Source organism: Octopus bimaculoides, chromosome 3 (assembly GCF_001194135.2).
Source record: "Octopus bimaculoides isolate UCB-OBI-ISO-001 chromosome 3, ASM119413v2, whole genome shotgun sequence".
NCBI classification, from domain to species: domain Eukaryota; kingdom Metazoa; phylum Mollusca; class Cephalopoda; order Octopoda; family Octopodidae; genus Octopus; species Octopus bimaculoides.
In genome coordinates, this window is record NC_068983.1 from 115809675 (window position 1) to 115825869 (window position 16195).

The following is a 16195-nucleotide window of genomic DNA, read 5'->3' on the forward strand; positions in this document are numbered from 1 at the left end:
AGAAACTCTGCCAAATTAGACTGGAGCCTGGTGTTGCCATCCGGTTTCACCAGTCCTCAGTCAAATCGTCCAACCCATGCTAGCATGGAAAGCGGACGTTAAACGATGATGATGATGATGATGATATATATATATATATATATATATATATATACATACATACAGGGTGCATCAGGTTTTTGAGATAATTTGTATGACTTTAGGAAAAGATGCATAGTTCATCAAAGATGAGCTGTATCTGAAAAAAATTGCTACAAATAATCTTGACAATCCTCTTATTATATGTATTCAGTTAATCCACTGTTAGCATTAATGGCTGCTTCAGTATGGGGTTGGAAGCATTGACATCCCTGAATCAGATGATCTTTATCAATTTTGGACACAGTGCTGATTATGGTGCACTTAAGAGGTTGTATGGTGTTATGGAGATGTTTATTGATCTTTCTATTGACCACACCCTATATGTCATAGTCTAGAGGATTGAGATCTGGTGAGCTAGGAGACCATGCGTCTGGAGAACATGATCATGGCGATTGGCATGCATCCATGCTTGAGTTGTCCTAGTCTTATTAGATAGCGCAGAGTTTTGTTGGAAGATGTACAGACTTCTATTGCAAACTTTATTTATCCAGGGTCTCACAATTTTCTCCAACACCTCTGTGAAGACAGCAGCATTTACTCTTAAGTCCTGTGAAAAAAGTGAGGAGGCATGACATCTCCCTCATTGCTAGCAATTTCCAGATCTATCATAGTTGTTGAAAACTTAGTATGCATGACCATTGGAACCTCATTCAGGTCTCTTCATAACAATCTGTCAATCCTTCAGTTTATTTTTTAGTACTAATTGGATTTTTTTTTTATTGGAGATCAAAACATTCCAGCTTCTTGGTGCTTTAATTTGTTTAGCTAGCACTTTGCACTGATCAAATAATTCTCTCTTGTTACATCTGATATAAACTGACCTCTCCACATCAAATACGACTTGTACTGGATGTCTTCATCTACAACTCTTCTGATGGTGCATTCAGAAATCTTGAGGTCCTTTGTAATGGCTCTGATTGATTTACTGGGGTTTTTATTGATTATTTCTTTGACTTTTCATACAAAGTTAAGTGTTCTGATGGTATTAAGACTCAGTGCATGCATTTTGCATTTAGATGGTGATGTTGGATTCCCATCAGCAGCTTTCAGCTCCTTTTGAAATTTGACAAAGAAGGAATGGGTAGGTTTCAGAAAGCAAGCTATCTCTTTATCACTAAGCTGCACTTTTAAGACAACTATTACAGCATGCCTTTTCATTGCTGAGTTAACCTGATGTCTGACATTATTTATTTGAAAAGTAAAGTAAAATAATTAAGTTAGAAGAAAGTTAGAACTCTTGAAAGAGGTGTCCTAAAAAAACTGATGCACCCTGTGTGTGTGTATATATATATATATATATATATATATATATATATATACACATATGTACATATGCATATATACACACAGGATGCATCATACATACATACATACATGCATGCATGAAACAGGTGTAGGGAAGGCAGAGTTATGGATGAGGTGTATTTAAAGAAAGGAATGGTTGGGAAAAGGAAGAAGCAAGGGATGTTAAAGTCAGATTAGAGGCAGCAGAAATGATGTAGGTTTGTGCATTGTAGGGACAGAATGTAGGGTGACAGGTAAAGGAAAGAAGTATGCATTGGATAGGATTCTGTATGTGGTGGACTGGAGTGTAATAAAGGGCAGCTTGGATAAGGTTTGGCAGGTAACCATGTCAGATTAAATAGTCTTAAAATAAAGACTTTTGTTTTCTGTAATAAGAGGTCCATGTAGAGATCCATAGGTGGAATTGGAATATTCTTAGTAGATGGGCCCAAGAATTGTTTATTCATGAGTGTGATCTGTAGGTAGCACTTGGCCAAACATGACTTTATTTTGAGCTTACGTAATCTGAATAAGTTTGCTATATTAATATATATATATATATATTAATATATAGTGGCTGTGTGGTACGTAGCTTGCTTACCAACCACATGGTTCCGGGTTCAGTCCCACTGCGTGGCACCTTGGGCAAGTGTCTTCTACTATAGCCTCGGGCTGACCAAAGCTTTGTGAGTGGATTTGGTTGACGGAAACTGAAAGAAGTCTGTTGTATATATGTATATATATATATGTGTGTTTGTGTGTGTCTGTTTGTCCCCCCACCATCGCTTGACAACTGATGCTGGTGTGTTTACATCCCCGTAACTTAGCGGTTCGGCAAAAGAGACCGATAGAATAAGTACTAGGCTTCCAAAGAATAAGTCCTGGGGTCGATTTTCTCGACTAAAGGCGGTGCTCCAGCATGGCCGCAGTCAAATGTTTGAAACAAGTAAAAGAGAGAGAGTAAGAGTAAAGAGTATATTTCTACTTGAATGTAAATCATCTGGAAATTTTCAGTCTTTGCTTTTTCTTTATTTATATGTATTCATGAATATATATTCTGTACATCAAACCCAAGGAGTTTTATCTGTTTATTTGCCTCATTGTCTCTCCCTTTTTCTCTCTCTGTATATATATAACATCATAAAGCTACTTGTGGAAGTATTGGAAATGTGAAAGCATGCAAATGCTTGAACACACACACTGAGGGCTTCCAGTATAGTTCACGTTTTTTAAATTTCATTCCAAAAGTATTGTCAGCCAAGGGCTTCTATAAGTAGATTCTTGTCCAAGGTGCCATGCAGTGAAATTGAACTTAAAACCACTTAGCTATGAAGCAAACTTCTACTTCATGAAGTGCTTTCATCAGATATGCCTTTTATCTAATTTGATGGAAAAGTGCAACATTCCCTGACCAAAGACGCCGGATGTCTGAACAGTGAGTGGCATGAAAAGGAATCTGGTACATTTGTGGCTTAGTGGTTAAGGTATTTGGGTCGTGATCGCAAGGTCATGATTTAAATCCTAGCGATGCATTGTGTCCTTGAGCAAGACTCTTTGTTTCATGTTGCTGCAGTCCACTTAGCTGGCAAAAACGAGTTGTACCTGTATTTCAAAGGACTAACCTCATTACATTCTGTGTTACACTGAATCTCCCTGAGAACTTCATTAAGGGTATACGTGTCTGTGGAGTGCTTGGTTATATGCATGTTAATTTCATGAGCAGGTTGTTCCATTGATCAGATCAACTGGAACTCTTGTCATCATAACCAACAGTGTACCAGTTACGTATTCCTATTCTGCTCTTTTAAGTGAGGGAAATGTCGTGAACAATGTTGACATGAGAATGGATGTAGTCCAAACTGGTCAACAGTAGCTCCATGGAAGCTTTTATGTGACTCACACATGCTTAGAGACAGGAGCACAGGGTAACACTGATATATTTGTTGGGAATTTTTGAAGGAAATCACTTTAAAATACTGTTTTTAACCTTTCAGGCATCAATTGTTTTATCCTACTTGGTAACTGAGATAGTTATGTCTTATCCAGCTCATCTGCAATTAATAGTTGGTGCAACCATCTTTGTCTAGATGTGGAGGTGTGTTTTATGGGTTCTTTCAATATAGTATCACAATTTCCACTGGAAGGGGAGATGAGCAACTCTCTGACTTCTTGAGTTGTCTTAGGCTGTAATCATTTGGCCATGCATGAACTGTGCTTCTACATGGATAAATAATAAAATAGGGTTGTTTGGTCAATGAGGAGACAATATCAAACTGACTGTAGCTACTGATTTCACTTATGAGCTTGCAGTGAGTTGGTTTATCTTTTGCCAGTCTAAAGAATATTCAATGGCTTAAGAATTCTGTTAGAAATTATGTTCTTGCAGTTTTTACAAACGTATGCTGTATCATTCAGGGATGTTGGCTGCTGGTTCATTTAATGTCTCTGCGTCACCATGTTGAGGCCACTATCTTGCAGTAAATAAATGTTGTACTTAAAGTCAAAGCATGCATAGTAATTATATTTTGTATAGATTCAGTTATTTATTTCAACATTTTGTATAGATCTGTTGGTCTCTGTGGTGGGATAAATAATTATGATTATTAAAAGTAATATACTGCAGTAGTTCAAAGCAATATACAAATCTGTTAATGTATTATCTAAAAATGGCATGTTATATGCAATATGAAATGTGATTGGACAAAAAAATTGAATTCAAAAGGATGAACAGAATATACTGAGAAAGTTATGTGGCAAATCAAAAGAAACATATATAGTTCTTTTGAATGTTGTATATTTGTAGAATAGAAATAATGTGTGTGTGTGTGTGTGTGTATTTGGTATTATTGGTAATTATTTGTAAAATGTTACTAAGTTGTGCAAATTGTTATTATTAGGTGTAGTGAAAAAAGACTATCATACTTTAAAAAAAAAACCCCAGAAAACTGGCAAGAAAAAATAGCACTGCATTGGAGTTTCATATTGTAATGTTGAATGGCTTTCTATTAATGTGTGAGAGTTTGTAAAAGCAGTCTGTAGAAAAGACCTAATGTCAATTGTCACTTTCGTTTTATAATATTCTACATCTAGCATAGTCCATTGTCAGTCCATTTGTTACATAATTTTGACTTCTAAAGTACAGAAATATTCAATTGAGAACATGGATGGTTTATATCTGCATCACGAAACTATCAACAAATGATTTTTATTCAAAGGAAAGTATTTGCATGGTAATGTACCCACCTATTTCATTTACAAGAATGTAGGCAGTGCATTATTAACATTCAATTAAATAAGCTGTGAACTCAAATCTGTAACTTTAAGTTTGTATTTTTTGTACATCATGAATGTAGTTTTCCCTTTTTAACACAAATGATTTGCTACATAAATGTAATGTTGCCATGAGAGATAATAAGCTGTTATAATGGCTTGTATTTTGCAGTAAATTCTGAGGGTTTTAGTTCAAGCATAGTCAAAGTCTTGTGAAAGATTTTTCCTTGGTATATGTCATGCCTGTGACATAATAGTTGAGGGAAGTAGGATGTCACATACTCATTAGCAAATCTTTTTGAGGTCTCAATTCCCTCAGGGATTATATCACAATGTAGATCTGACATATTGTTTTGTTTGGATAACATTTGGAAGTTCAAGGCTAAGGTTGATTGAAGTGTAGTGTAATCTGCATAAGGTTGTGTACTGGTTAAAAGTAATAGTGGGTAAAATTGCTAATACAGAAGGAAGTGTGTGGAACGTATTGCTGCATCTTGGGTTGCACCATAGTTAATAGGTTGACTGAAAGTGAAATTCTCAAACTTGAGAGACTGCTGGCACAAAGCATAAGAGTGTAAATTCCAATCCTTAGTTGTTGTTGTTGTTGGCACTCCGTCGCTTACGACGTTGAGGCTTCCAGTTGATCTGATCAACGGAACAGCCTGCTCGTGAAATTAACGTGCAAGTGGTTGAGCACTCCACAGACACGTGTACCCTTAACGTAGTTCTCGGGGATATTCAGCGTGACATAGTGTGACAAGGCTGACCCTTTGAAATACAGGTACAACAGAAACAGGAAGTAAGAGTGAGAGAAAGTTGTGGTGGAAGAGTACAGCAGGGTTTGCCACCATCCCCTGCTAGAGCCTCGTGGAGCTTTAGGTGTTTTCACTCAATAAACACTCACAAATCCTGGTCTGGGAATCGAAACCGCGATCCTATGACCGCGAGTCCGTTGCCCTAACCACTGGGCCATTGTGCCTCCACCAATCCTTAGTAGACCTGGTTCATTTCACAGGTGGTCATTGAGGAAGGACGAAGACTGAAAGGAATGATTGTTCATGGATGTCTCTCCACATTTGAAATATTGGAGTGAGAGTGAAAAACGTATACATGCATCGTAGTTTGAAAGTATCCAATTCTGAGAAAGAAGGAACATAAAATGGTATAGAGGAAGGGAGTATAAAAGGTGTGTCACAAGAAGTACTTAGCTTGCATATTCAGAAGAATAGGGATGAACTTGTGATTTATGTGATAAAATAGAATGTAATAAAAATGAAATTCACTACCACAGTTTTAAGTAATTTCACATTTTTTCAATGTAATGTATTACACATCATATCAGCTAATATTTATATTATTGTGAAGAATATATCATTATCCTCATCAACATCATCATCATGATGCATGTTCTGTTCCAGGAATAATTGTTATCATGTTTTAGTAACTTTGGGAAAGGATTTTTCTTACTGATTTTCCAAAGAGCCAGAAGTTTTAGAATTTGTTTGTGGTGAGGTTAGCCCAAATGTGTATTGAGACATCCGTTTCTTTCCTGAGAAAATTGTAATATAAATGAAATAAAGCTGATAGCTACTGAGAATTGAACTGGGTTGCAGACTTGACTTAGTATGAGTATATTGTTGTACAACAGCAGTTGCTATGGTTCAATCAATTTAAATCAATCTATAGACACTTTATGTCAATAATTATAATATATCTGGGAATATATCGGTCTCTTACATTGCTGATTAGTATGGCTGCTATGATTTTTAAGGCGATACCTGTATGCACCCCACTCTACATCATTGATTGATCAAGAATTCAGCTATTGTTTGTATCCATCTTCTCTACTGTCCCATGAGAATATTTGAGTCCAGAATCACAAGTTAATAAAACATACTAATCACACAATACCCTGTTGTTTACAGTAGAGAACGGCACAATCATACAGTCTCTATTTATAGGTCATTGCAGTTTCTCAAACAGCACATAGATACATGCACTCACACTCAAATATATCTCTCCCTGTGTCCTTTAGTGAGATTTTTCCAATGTTATCTTCCCTACTTAATACTGGTATAATGTATATATCCAATCTAAAACTGTGGTTGCAAAACTGAATTGGTTTTTGTGTTGAACTATTTGTCAGACTATGCTATACATACTTGCGTTCTTTACAAAAATGTTTTCTAAATGTCTTCACATTTTTGTTGATGTGAACAGTTTTATTTTCTCTCAATAGGCAAGTCAATTGTAGGCAATTGTTGGCTAGAATCCATCACAAATCTATCGTTAGGCTTTCTCTGTATTAATATGAAAATATCAATATATTGGCAAAAGACCAATCATTACAAGAAGTTTCAATAGAGAATTCGTCAATGCTTTTTAGATAATTAACTCTTCAGTGAGGCACAATATTCACTTGTCTTTCTAATCAGGTTCAGGTATCAGTCACAGCTCTTACTTCCAAGATAACTTTTAAAGGGCATTCAGCTGCAGGATTGTTTAATGAAAACCTTTAAGGTTAACATGCTGTTGTTGTTGTTTAATTTCCACACCAGCCCTGACACAAGTAGACTTATGATCAAAGTTATTCCAGTCATGACCAATACTTACTTTTGAGAGAGTTTATTTAAAACTATTAATCTTTTTTTCTAAAGATTTTAGAGCACGATTTGAAATAGTTTTAGCTGCCAATTTTGAAGCAGGTTGTTCAGCTATGAAGAAATTCCCTTGTTGATTCAAGTAACATGAATATCTATGCTTTTAAAAGGCTAAAAGGAATGTAGAAACTATGAAAATGACAATATGTATATGTCAAGTTATTTTCAAATGATTTTGTTTAGTGGTACTCAGGATAAAAAAGGGTTCATTAACAAACCTTTTATGAATTCTTCAAGTTGACTCATTAATGCGTCAATCTGAAGAATTCATTATTTCTTTGGTAAATTTACCATTTCAGCTGAACAAATTGGTTTCAGAATTATACATGTTGGGAAGGAACTTGATCAGAGATTGTGTTGAAATGGTAACAGTTACAATGAAGCAGGGTCACCATTGACAATTGATATACCTTTTTTGTAACAGTGTTATATATTTATTTCTTTATTGCCCTCAAGGGGCTAAACATAGTGGGGACAACTCCAGTGCGTAACTGGTACTTAATTAATCAACCCCGAAAGGATGAAAGGCAAAGTCAACTTTGGTGGAATTTAAACTCAAAATGTAATGGCACATGAAATACCGCTAAGCTTAGTGTTATATATTAAGTATCAGTCTTTTGTTATATATTTATGTCTTTCTCACTAGTGCTATTCCATTTTATATGTTGGAAGTCAGTTGTAAGCCGTTTCTTTTAGGTTATGTTGAAAAATATGTTTAAGTAGAATTCTTTTTAAGGAGTGGATGAGATTTATCATTCTGATCAACAATAAATGTTGGCATATATTTTGTTTTCTAAATTCCTATGTATTCATTTTTATTTCAATGTTCTAGAGAAATAGCTTGACGAAAGCAATTGCTTGTCAGAGTAATGTCACAAAAAGCAATTGGGGATGACAGCTTAGTGAATATTGCCATTAAAAGTATAAAATAGATTTGCATCATCAGCTATTCTGTTACTAATCTCCAACTAAATCAATATCATTTTACTAAAAAGGTCAAAATAATGAAGTTTGACTTTTTATCTCTGACTATAATTAATTCAAGCAGAAATATAAAATAAATCAAATAGTTATATTAGAATATCTGATACCTCAAATATGTATGATGTAGGGTATGTCAAAGACAAGTTTTCTCAGTGATTTATTTCTATACCACAAAAAATTTACACTTATTTCTGATTTTCTTTCCTGTTTTATTTGCTTTATTCAACTCTCTTGGCTATTATGTCATAACTTACTTTAGTATATTTCATAATCATATTTTTCCTCTCTAAAATCTGTCTTCCCAATTTTCCCCACCTTACCGTCGATCCATATCAGCAATACTATGCAACTTTCATTGGTTTTTATTTAATTTTTACTTCCAACATTTATTTATTATATTTCCATTATCAGTTTAGACAAACTTATTCCATTTCTTTATAAAGTTCATAAATTTTAATTCTTTTTGAACACTAGAGAGAGAGGTGAGAGATGGAGTAATGGGATCTTGTTTTTAAGGTAGACTCCTGTTTCAGGAAATAATTCTTCATTTGTGTGGAGAAAATGTTTTCTCTGAAGCAGAAGTATGCCAAAAATGTTATAGTTCACATCTTTTCACTGCACACAGACTATATTAACTGATTTTTGCAATTATAGTTCACCACTAGTTAATCCAGACTCTGGTTTTTATTATATTCCACATCTCATCACCATCTTCGTCTCAATGAGTTATAATGGCCAAACTGATAAAATGTTGTCCTGAATCATAACCTGTTATTGATGCTTTGACATTGGAAAAGCATAAACCCAACCATATTGCACTTGGGCAATGACTGGTGCATTGTTTATCTAATTGGAAGAGAAGGTTTAGTGATTTTACAATATAGAGATAATTCAGAAAATGAATGGTTCATATACAGCTTATTCTTGGTACTTTTATTTTACTCTCCAAACCATACCATATAAATTTTCTCTCTGCTCAAATATAAATATATTTGAATTTGCGTTTTTGTTCATTTTAGTTGTAGCTTTCTCTTTTCCACATCTGAATATTCTCATTTCAGCAGGGTTACTTTTGTCTATAAGGTTATCTTTTGATATCTATCTTATTTTCATGACTGTTTGTATATTTCTCTGTCAAATGTCTGGCACTCTGTTGGTTACAACAACAAGGGTTCCAGTTGATTTGATCAATGAACAGCCTACTCATAAAATTAGTGTGCAAGTGGTTGATCACTCCACAGACATGTGTACCCATAATGTAGTTTTCAGGGAGATTCAGTGCGACACAGAGTGTGACAAGGCTGGCCCCTTGAAATACAGGTACTACTCACTTTTGTCAGTTGAGAGGATTGGAGCAATGTGAAATAAAGTGTCTTGCTGAAGGACACAATGTGCCGCCAGGAATTGAACTCACAACCTTATGATTGTAAGCCAAATACCTTAGCCACTAAGCCACACCTTCACTCTGTCACATGTAATGCTTATTTATTCACATTGTTTTAAATTAATCATAGCTTTGAGATTTTGATGATCTGATAGTTTATTTTTAGAATAACATTGTAGGGTAGGTGTGAAAGGCCAGATTTGGGTGGTTTGAACATAAAACAGATAGAATATTTGGGCCCAATATGGCTGGTTTAAATGTTGAAGGGCTAAATAATCTTAGTTCTTCCTTTTTCTACTTATTTCAAATATCTCCTATTATTTCATTAATTTCAGGTATTGATTTCAAGATGAGAACAGTTAACATGGATAATAAAGTAGCCAAAATCCAAATTTGGTAAGTACTTTTGGTTCAGTTTTATTAAATATGCTCATTAAAAATATATTTAATTTTAAAAAGTCATCCTGATTTAGATTTAAATACAAAAGATCAAATCAAAAGTGAAAGCAAAAAATGCAAAAGACACAAACTTTAACATGCTTCTAGTTGTCTGCAGACATTTTACTTTTGATTCTCAAAATCTTTCACTATACATTGTCACTAACTTCCTGCTGAATGAAAGTCAGAAAGCCAATATTCTTTAGAAATTATGCAGCAAGATTTAGAATAATTGTATTGGAAATAAACATATTGCTTGGATATTAATACCCTGAATTTGTAGAATTCTAGAATATTTGTGCAAGCTGATATGTATTATTTTGTTTAATTACAAATAACATATAAATTTGTTTCAAATTTTAAATTTCATTTCAAATAACATTTTAAAAATCTTTATTATAAGTAGTTTGTGAAGTCTCATGTCTTCTGATATATGCTTGTAGATTTTTTTTTAATTTTAGATATTTCATTCATTCCTTTAGATATGAACTGCTTTTTTCCAAGAGCAAATATGAATTCTTCTATAATACTAGACAATAATGTACTACCTATACTGATATTTTGCCATATCTGTTTATAGGACATGTATTTCTGTGTGTCTTTGTTAAATTGGGTTGTTTGAAATAGACATCAGATCCACATTTCTATGCTCAATATTTTGAAAACAAAACTAAACATTAATCTTCATCTTATCTGAAGGTTCCAGAAGGCATTTTTTGTTGCAATTTACATTCTAACAATCATTTTGGTTGGTGATACACTTTTGTTGTTTACCCAAATCATTCAATTTTGTTTATATACAATAGTGTTACTTCAGTTCATCTATTTTTGATTTAATAATTTGTCTTAGATATAGCCAAGAGAGAGAGAGAGAGAGAGAGAGAGAGAGAGAGAGAGAGAGAGTAGATGGTGATATGGCCTTCTTTTAAGTAAATATAACATAAGACATTAAAGTGTCATTTGAAAAGGAAGTAGTTACACATCGTATAAGTTAGGCAAGATGGCATGTTTGTAGTTGTCCAGTGTTTTCTTTGTTGGAAACAATGTTCTGAATTGCTTCTCCCCCAACTATCTCTGTGTTCTAAGCAAGGACAATGTTTGCCTTACTATGATATATATTGTGCTTTTAATACAACATGTCTACTAAGAGATTTTTCTCTCAGATAGGTATTTTAATTTAATGCTGTTTCAGTTGCATACACTAAATATATGATGGTAGTCTCTTGTAGTCTGAGAAAAATGGTTGTGTAATTCCTTGTTGAACAACCTACACAAATGATTTGTTTGCAGTGACTGAATGTTTGTACTGAACATTAGCTCACTCCTTCCATCAAATCAATGTTTCCTAAACAGGTGCAGCAGATGTTGAAGTGATTGCAGAGCAACATTCGATGAATTGTTTTACTCAATAACACAATGCACCACCTGGTCCAGGAATTGAAACTATGATCTCACAATCATGAGTGCAACACCCTAACCACTTAACCACTATATATAACTGCTCAAAGCATCATACAATGGGACTGAAACCAAAGCCACCATTTGAAAAACAAATATCTCACCAAATCTCTCTGCAATATCATGTTAATATTAAAAATGCTTATCTATAAACATTTATCTAAACCTAAGATACCTGTATACATGTAAATGACACTCAGGCCATATCTGACTCAAATATTTTATCTGTTTCAATGTTCAAACAGGCCAGATCTGTCCTCTCACACCTATACTACAATGTCACTCTAAACACACAAACAATCACATCACAGTTACAAAGCTATGAGATAATACATGAAACAAGATGGATAAATAAGCATTAGAGTTGATGGATTAATCTGAATGCTAAAGGGTTAAAGAAATTCAAATTTCTACTCATCAAGCCTAAAAGATTCACCATTACTCTTGTTGGGTGTGTCAGCTTGGTGAAGGCCAACTTTCCTTAAGGAACTTCTAAGTCTAGAGTGCTACTCAGCACTGCAGTTGATGACATACTCCATTAGTTGGCTGGCTTCACTCCATAGCTGACCTTCTTCACTTGTTTTTCAGCACATACATCCATACTCACAATTAAGTGCTGTTAAATTGTTTCCCATCAGCCATTTATCTAAGGATTTGATGACAAATTTCTCTTAACAAATTTAATCCGAAGTTTGTACATCTATGAGATATATGTTTGTATGTATGTGCGTGTGTGTGTGTGTGTGTGTGTGTGAGAGAGAGAGAGAGAGAGAGTGTGTGTGTTAGTGTCTTTTTTTTCCAAGACATCACATGTTAGTTGTAAATAAGTGTCTTTATCATTCAAGTCATGTCCTTGTGTTCTTCATTTCCAATCTGCTGTATAAACATTCATGTTTACACAGCCAAGAAAAAATATTGCCTTGCTTAGAAACAGTTGAGCATTGGTGACTAGAAAGGCTTGGTTTGGAAAATATATGTTCATGATTTGTGAATCAGGTACAAACATTTGGTTTGTACATTCTCAAACATATTCCAAAATATTTGATCTTTTCCTACAGCTGTGTAACACCAACAGAAATAGTGATTTTACTTTGGGTGCCAAAGTCACTATGCTAATGTTGGGAATTCCTTGGTTGTGTCAAATTGGATTTTGTTCTATAGTTATGCTTCTGCATATTGTTAATGTTTAGTGGTTTGTTCTTATGTTTCTTTGTTTTTCATTTTGATTTGGTGTGCTTTATATACAGCTTATACAGTTTCTTAGGTCTTTTCTGACCTTAGTTAATGTTATTTACCCTGTTTGTAAATAATTATAGTTAAACCTGATCAAATTGCTATTATAAGGAGAATGTGTGTTTGTGTGGTGTGTTATGCTTACTGTAAATACGCAAATTTACAGTGGTATTCATTTGGAGATAATATCTCTTCTGGATGTATCAGTAGCAGACGAGAAATGGTCCAGCAGCCAGTGAGAATGTCCGGTGCATACTTCTTACCGCATTGGGCTTTGTACATAGCATATACTCACTGCCAACTGCATGCTATGACAAAATCTATCACTACTGATAAAGGAAAACAGTGAGTGAACAATCATTGGGGTTGCAATTAGATGCTCAGCTGAATAAAATTCCATTATATACAACAGAATAGGCGCAGGAGTGGCTATGTGGTAAGTAGCTTGCTTACCAACCACATGGTTCTGAGTTCAGTCCCACTGCGTGGCACCTTGGGCAAGTATCTGCTACTATGGCCGACCAAAGCCTTGTGAGTGGATTTGGTAGACAGAAACTGAAAGAAGCCCATCGTATATATGTATGTATATATATATATATATATATATATATATATATGTGTGTGTGTTTGTCCCACTACCATCACTTGACAACCGATGCTGGTGTGTTTACGTCCCTGTAACTTAGCGATTCAGCAAAAAGAGACTGATAGAATAAGTACTAGGCTTACAAAAGAATAAGTCCTGGGGTCGATTTTCTCGACTAAAGGCGGTGCTCCAGCATGGCCGCAGTCAAATGACTGAAACAAGTAAAAGAGTAAAAGAGAAGTAGCATTAGATTAAAATAGCCATTTGCTTTTTCATTATGTAATTATGTTGAGTATGATACCCAGTTGTGTGTATATGTCCATGTGGATGTGTGTGACATTATGAATGATGATTGTGTCTAAGTATTTATATGTATGAATATGCGTGTATGTATAGTTGTGTTATCTTCCTTCTTTCATTTAACTATTTCAGAAATTAAAAAAAAATTATCATTTAGAAATTATTTTAATTTCTGAAAATGTTATAAAATTATTGAAATAGCAATCCTGTTCCCTCATATTTGAAATGACTGAGTGGTGAAAATGGTTGCCAGTCTTGAATAGTTGTAATGGATTTATTTGTAGTATTTCAGGATAAACTCAACTTGTCTAAAAATAAATCTTTGCACAAAGCAGCATTGAATAGAGTATATTCATGTAACATTATATTCAACGTGTTTGAATGTACTCGGGTGTGAGAAGACTTTTTACTTCAGAGCAAGTTCCTGGAGAAAATTCTTCTCTTACACATGTGTAAAGACATAAAGATGGGCAATGAATGACATCAATGGAGCAGAAGACGTATATGTTTCTGTGCCACTTCTCTTTGTCGACTGTGAAAACCAGAATTGTCTTTCATAGTCTGTTGAGAATAGAATTATTCTTATTAAAACAGTATACAGAACTTAAGCTGATGTTCATAAAGATGGGTTAAGCTAGAATTAAATAAATGAAAATGACACATGAAGCAGATGAATGAAATATATTTATGTAAAGTCATATTCAATATGTTCATGTACACTCTGATGTGAGATGACCTTCCACTGCAGAGATATCCAAGGAGAAAATTCTCCTCTAAGCCATGTGTTAAAACACAATTCTAGCTTCACCAAGCTTTACACACAAGCATACGTTTTAATAAGCATATGTGTTGATAATAATTCCATTCTTATTGGGCTGTGAATGGCGGATTTGGTGTATGTAACTGATGAAGTGAGACAACACAGAAATGTATGCATCCTATGGTCCATTGATGTCAGTCACAGCGTATCTGTTGTTTTCAGACATATCTAAGAGGAGAATTTGCTTATGAGACTATCCCCATGGCAGAAGATATTCTCATGTCGGAGTCTACTCAAATATGTTGAACATAACTCTTCATTTCTGTGTTTAACCCATAAACTGCTGGGATTTTGCTGTGTGTAACACAAACTGCTGAGCCTATTTTGGGTAAAGGTCAACATCGATCTATCACTCGAAAAAAATACTCAGTGTTTCTTAACACCTTCTGTGATTGACTACACTGTTTCTGGGGTGAAAGGGTATCATGTGCATACATTATACATCATCAAAATTAGGTCAGATCACGCCCTACTTCCGTGGCCACACACGTGGCCTGTCGCACTGTCACGTTGGCCACTGAGGTGGCCTATCGCAGTTTATGGGTTAAGTATGAGAGATAATGCAGAGTATGTTAGTACAACTTTCATCAACCATCTCTTTACCAATTCACAAGATTATCTTCACCCAAAAATTCCTCGATTCCCTCTTAAAATATTTATGCAGTCATTTTCTTTACTCTTTCTCTTTTTTAAAGGGATACAGCAGGCCAGGAGAGATTTGAAGCTATTACTCACCAATTCTACAGACGTGCTCAGGTATATACTACTTTCTCTTTGACATCTACACAATTTCTGAAATAAATTCATATTATTATTGCTTACTTGGAACTTATTTTATCAATGATTACTGTTTCCTGTTGACTGTTAAAGTTTTTGATAAATTAAGGACTGAGTTCATTCATGATAAAATGATTCGTAATATATAGACAAGACATATTATCCAATGTGTGCTTCCATTTCTAAGATGGTAGGCTATAATTTAAGTGATATTTAGCTGTGATTTCTTGCAGGCTAAGTGACCATGAAGAGACTCACTTGTTTGCTTGATGTATGTGTAGCTCTATGTGTGTTTTATGTATGTGTATACTTTGTACATGTTTCTATTTTCCTTTAAGGTTTTGTTAGAAACAAGTGTTAATAGCCATGACTTTCACTAGAAATGACACACCATTTTACATCTATTGTTTCAGTACCAGAGTGATGGTGGTGGTGGTGGTGGTGGAGGAGGGGGTAAATATTACAAATCTGGAGCACAACATGTTTTTACAAGTGTGTCTTTGTAATCGCTATCTTGTTATAGTTATTCATTTAGCCATGAAGTAGGAAGTGGAACTTGCATAATTAAACTAGATAAAATATATTAAAACAATAATAATTTTTATCTTTTATGATGTATAACTTCTGACGGAAGAAACTATAATAAAAGCATAGTTGTGTAGATTAAAAAAATGCTTCCCAACCGCATAGTTTTGGGTTCAGTCCCACTTTGTGGCACTTCGAGCAAGTGTGTTTTCCTGTAGCCCTAGGCTAACCAAGACCTTGTGAGTGGATTTGGTTGACAGAAACTGAAAGAAGCTTATTGTATAAATGTATATATATGTATATTTATGTGTATATAGATATATATATAATATAAA

The 16195-nt window shown here is 34.4% G+C and overlaps 1 protein-coding gene across 1 annotated transcript in view; it reads left to right on the plus strand.

The window, feature by feature from the left end:
- The window catches only part of LOC106870188 (ras-related protein Rab-10), a 49147-nt gene that overhangs the window by 20101 nt on the left and 12851 nt on the right, over positions 1-16195 (plus strand). The window contains exons 3-4 of the mRNA XM_014916192.2: positions 10059-10119; positions 15254-15314. Of these exons, the coding sequence (XP_014771678.1) occupies positions 10059-10119; positions 15254-15314 (122 nt within the window). The remainder of the gene's footprint in view (positions 1-10058; positions 10120-15253; positions 15315-16195) is intronic.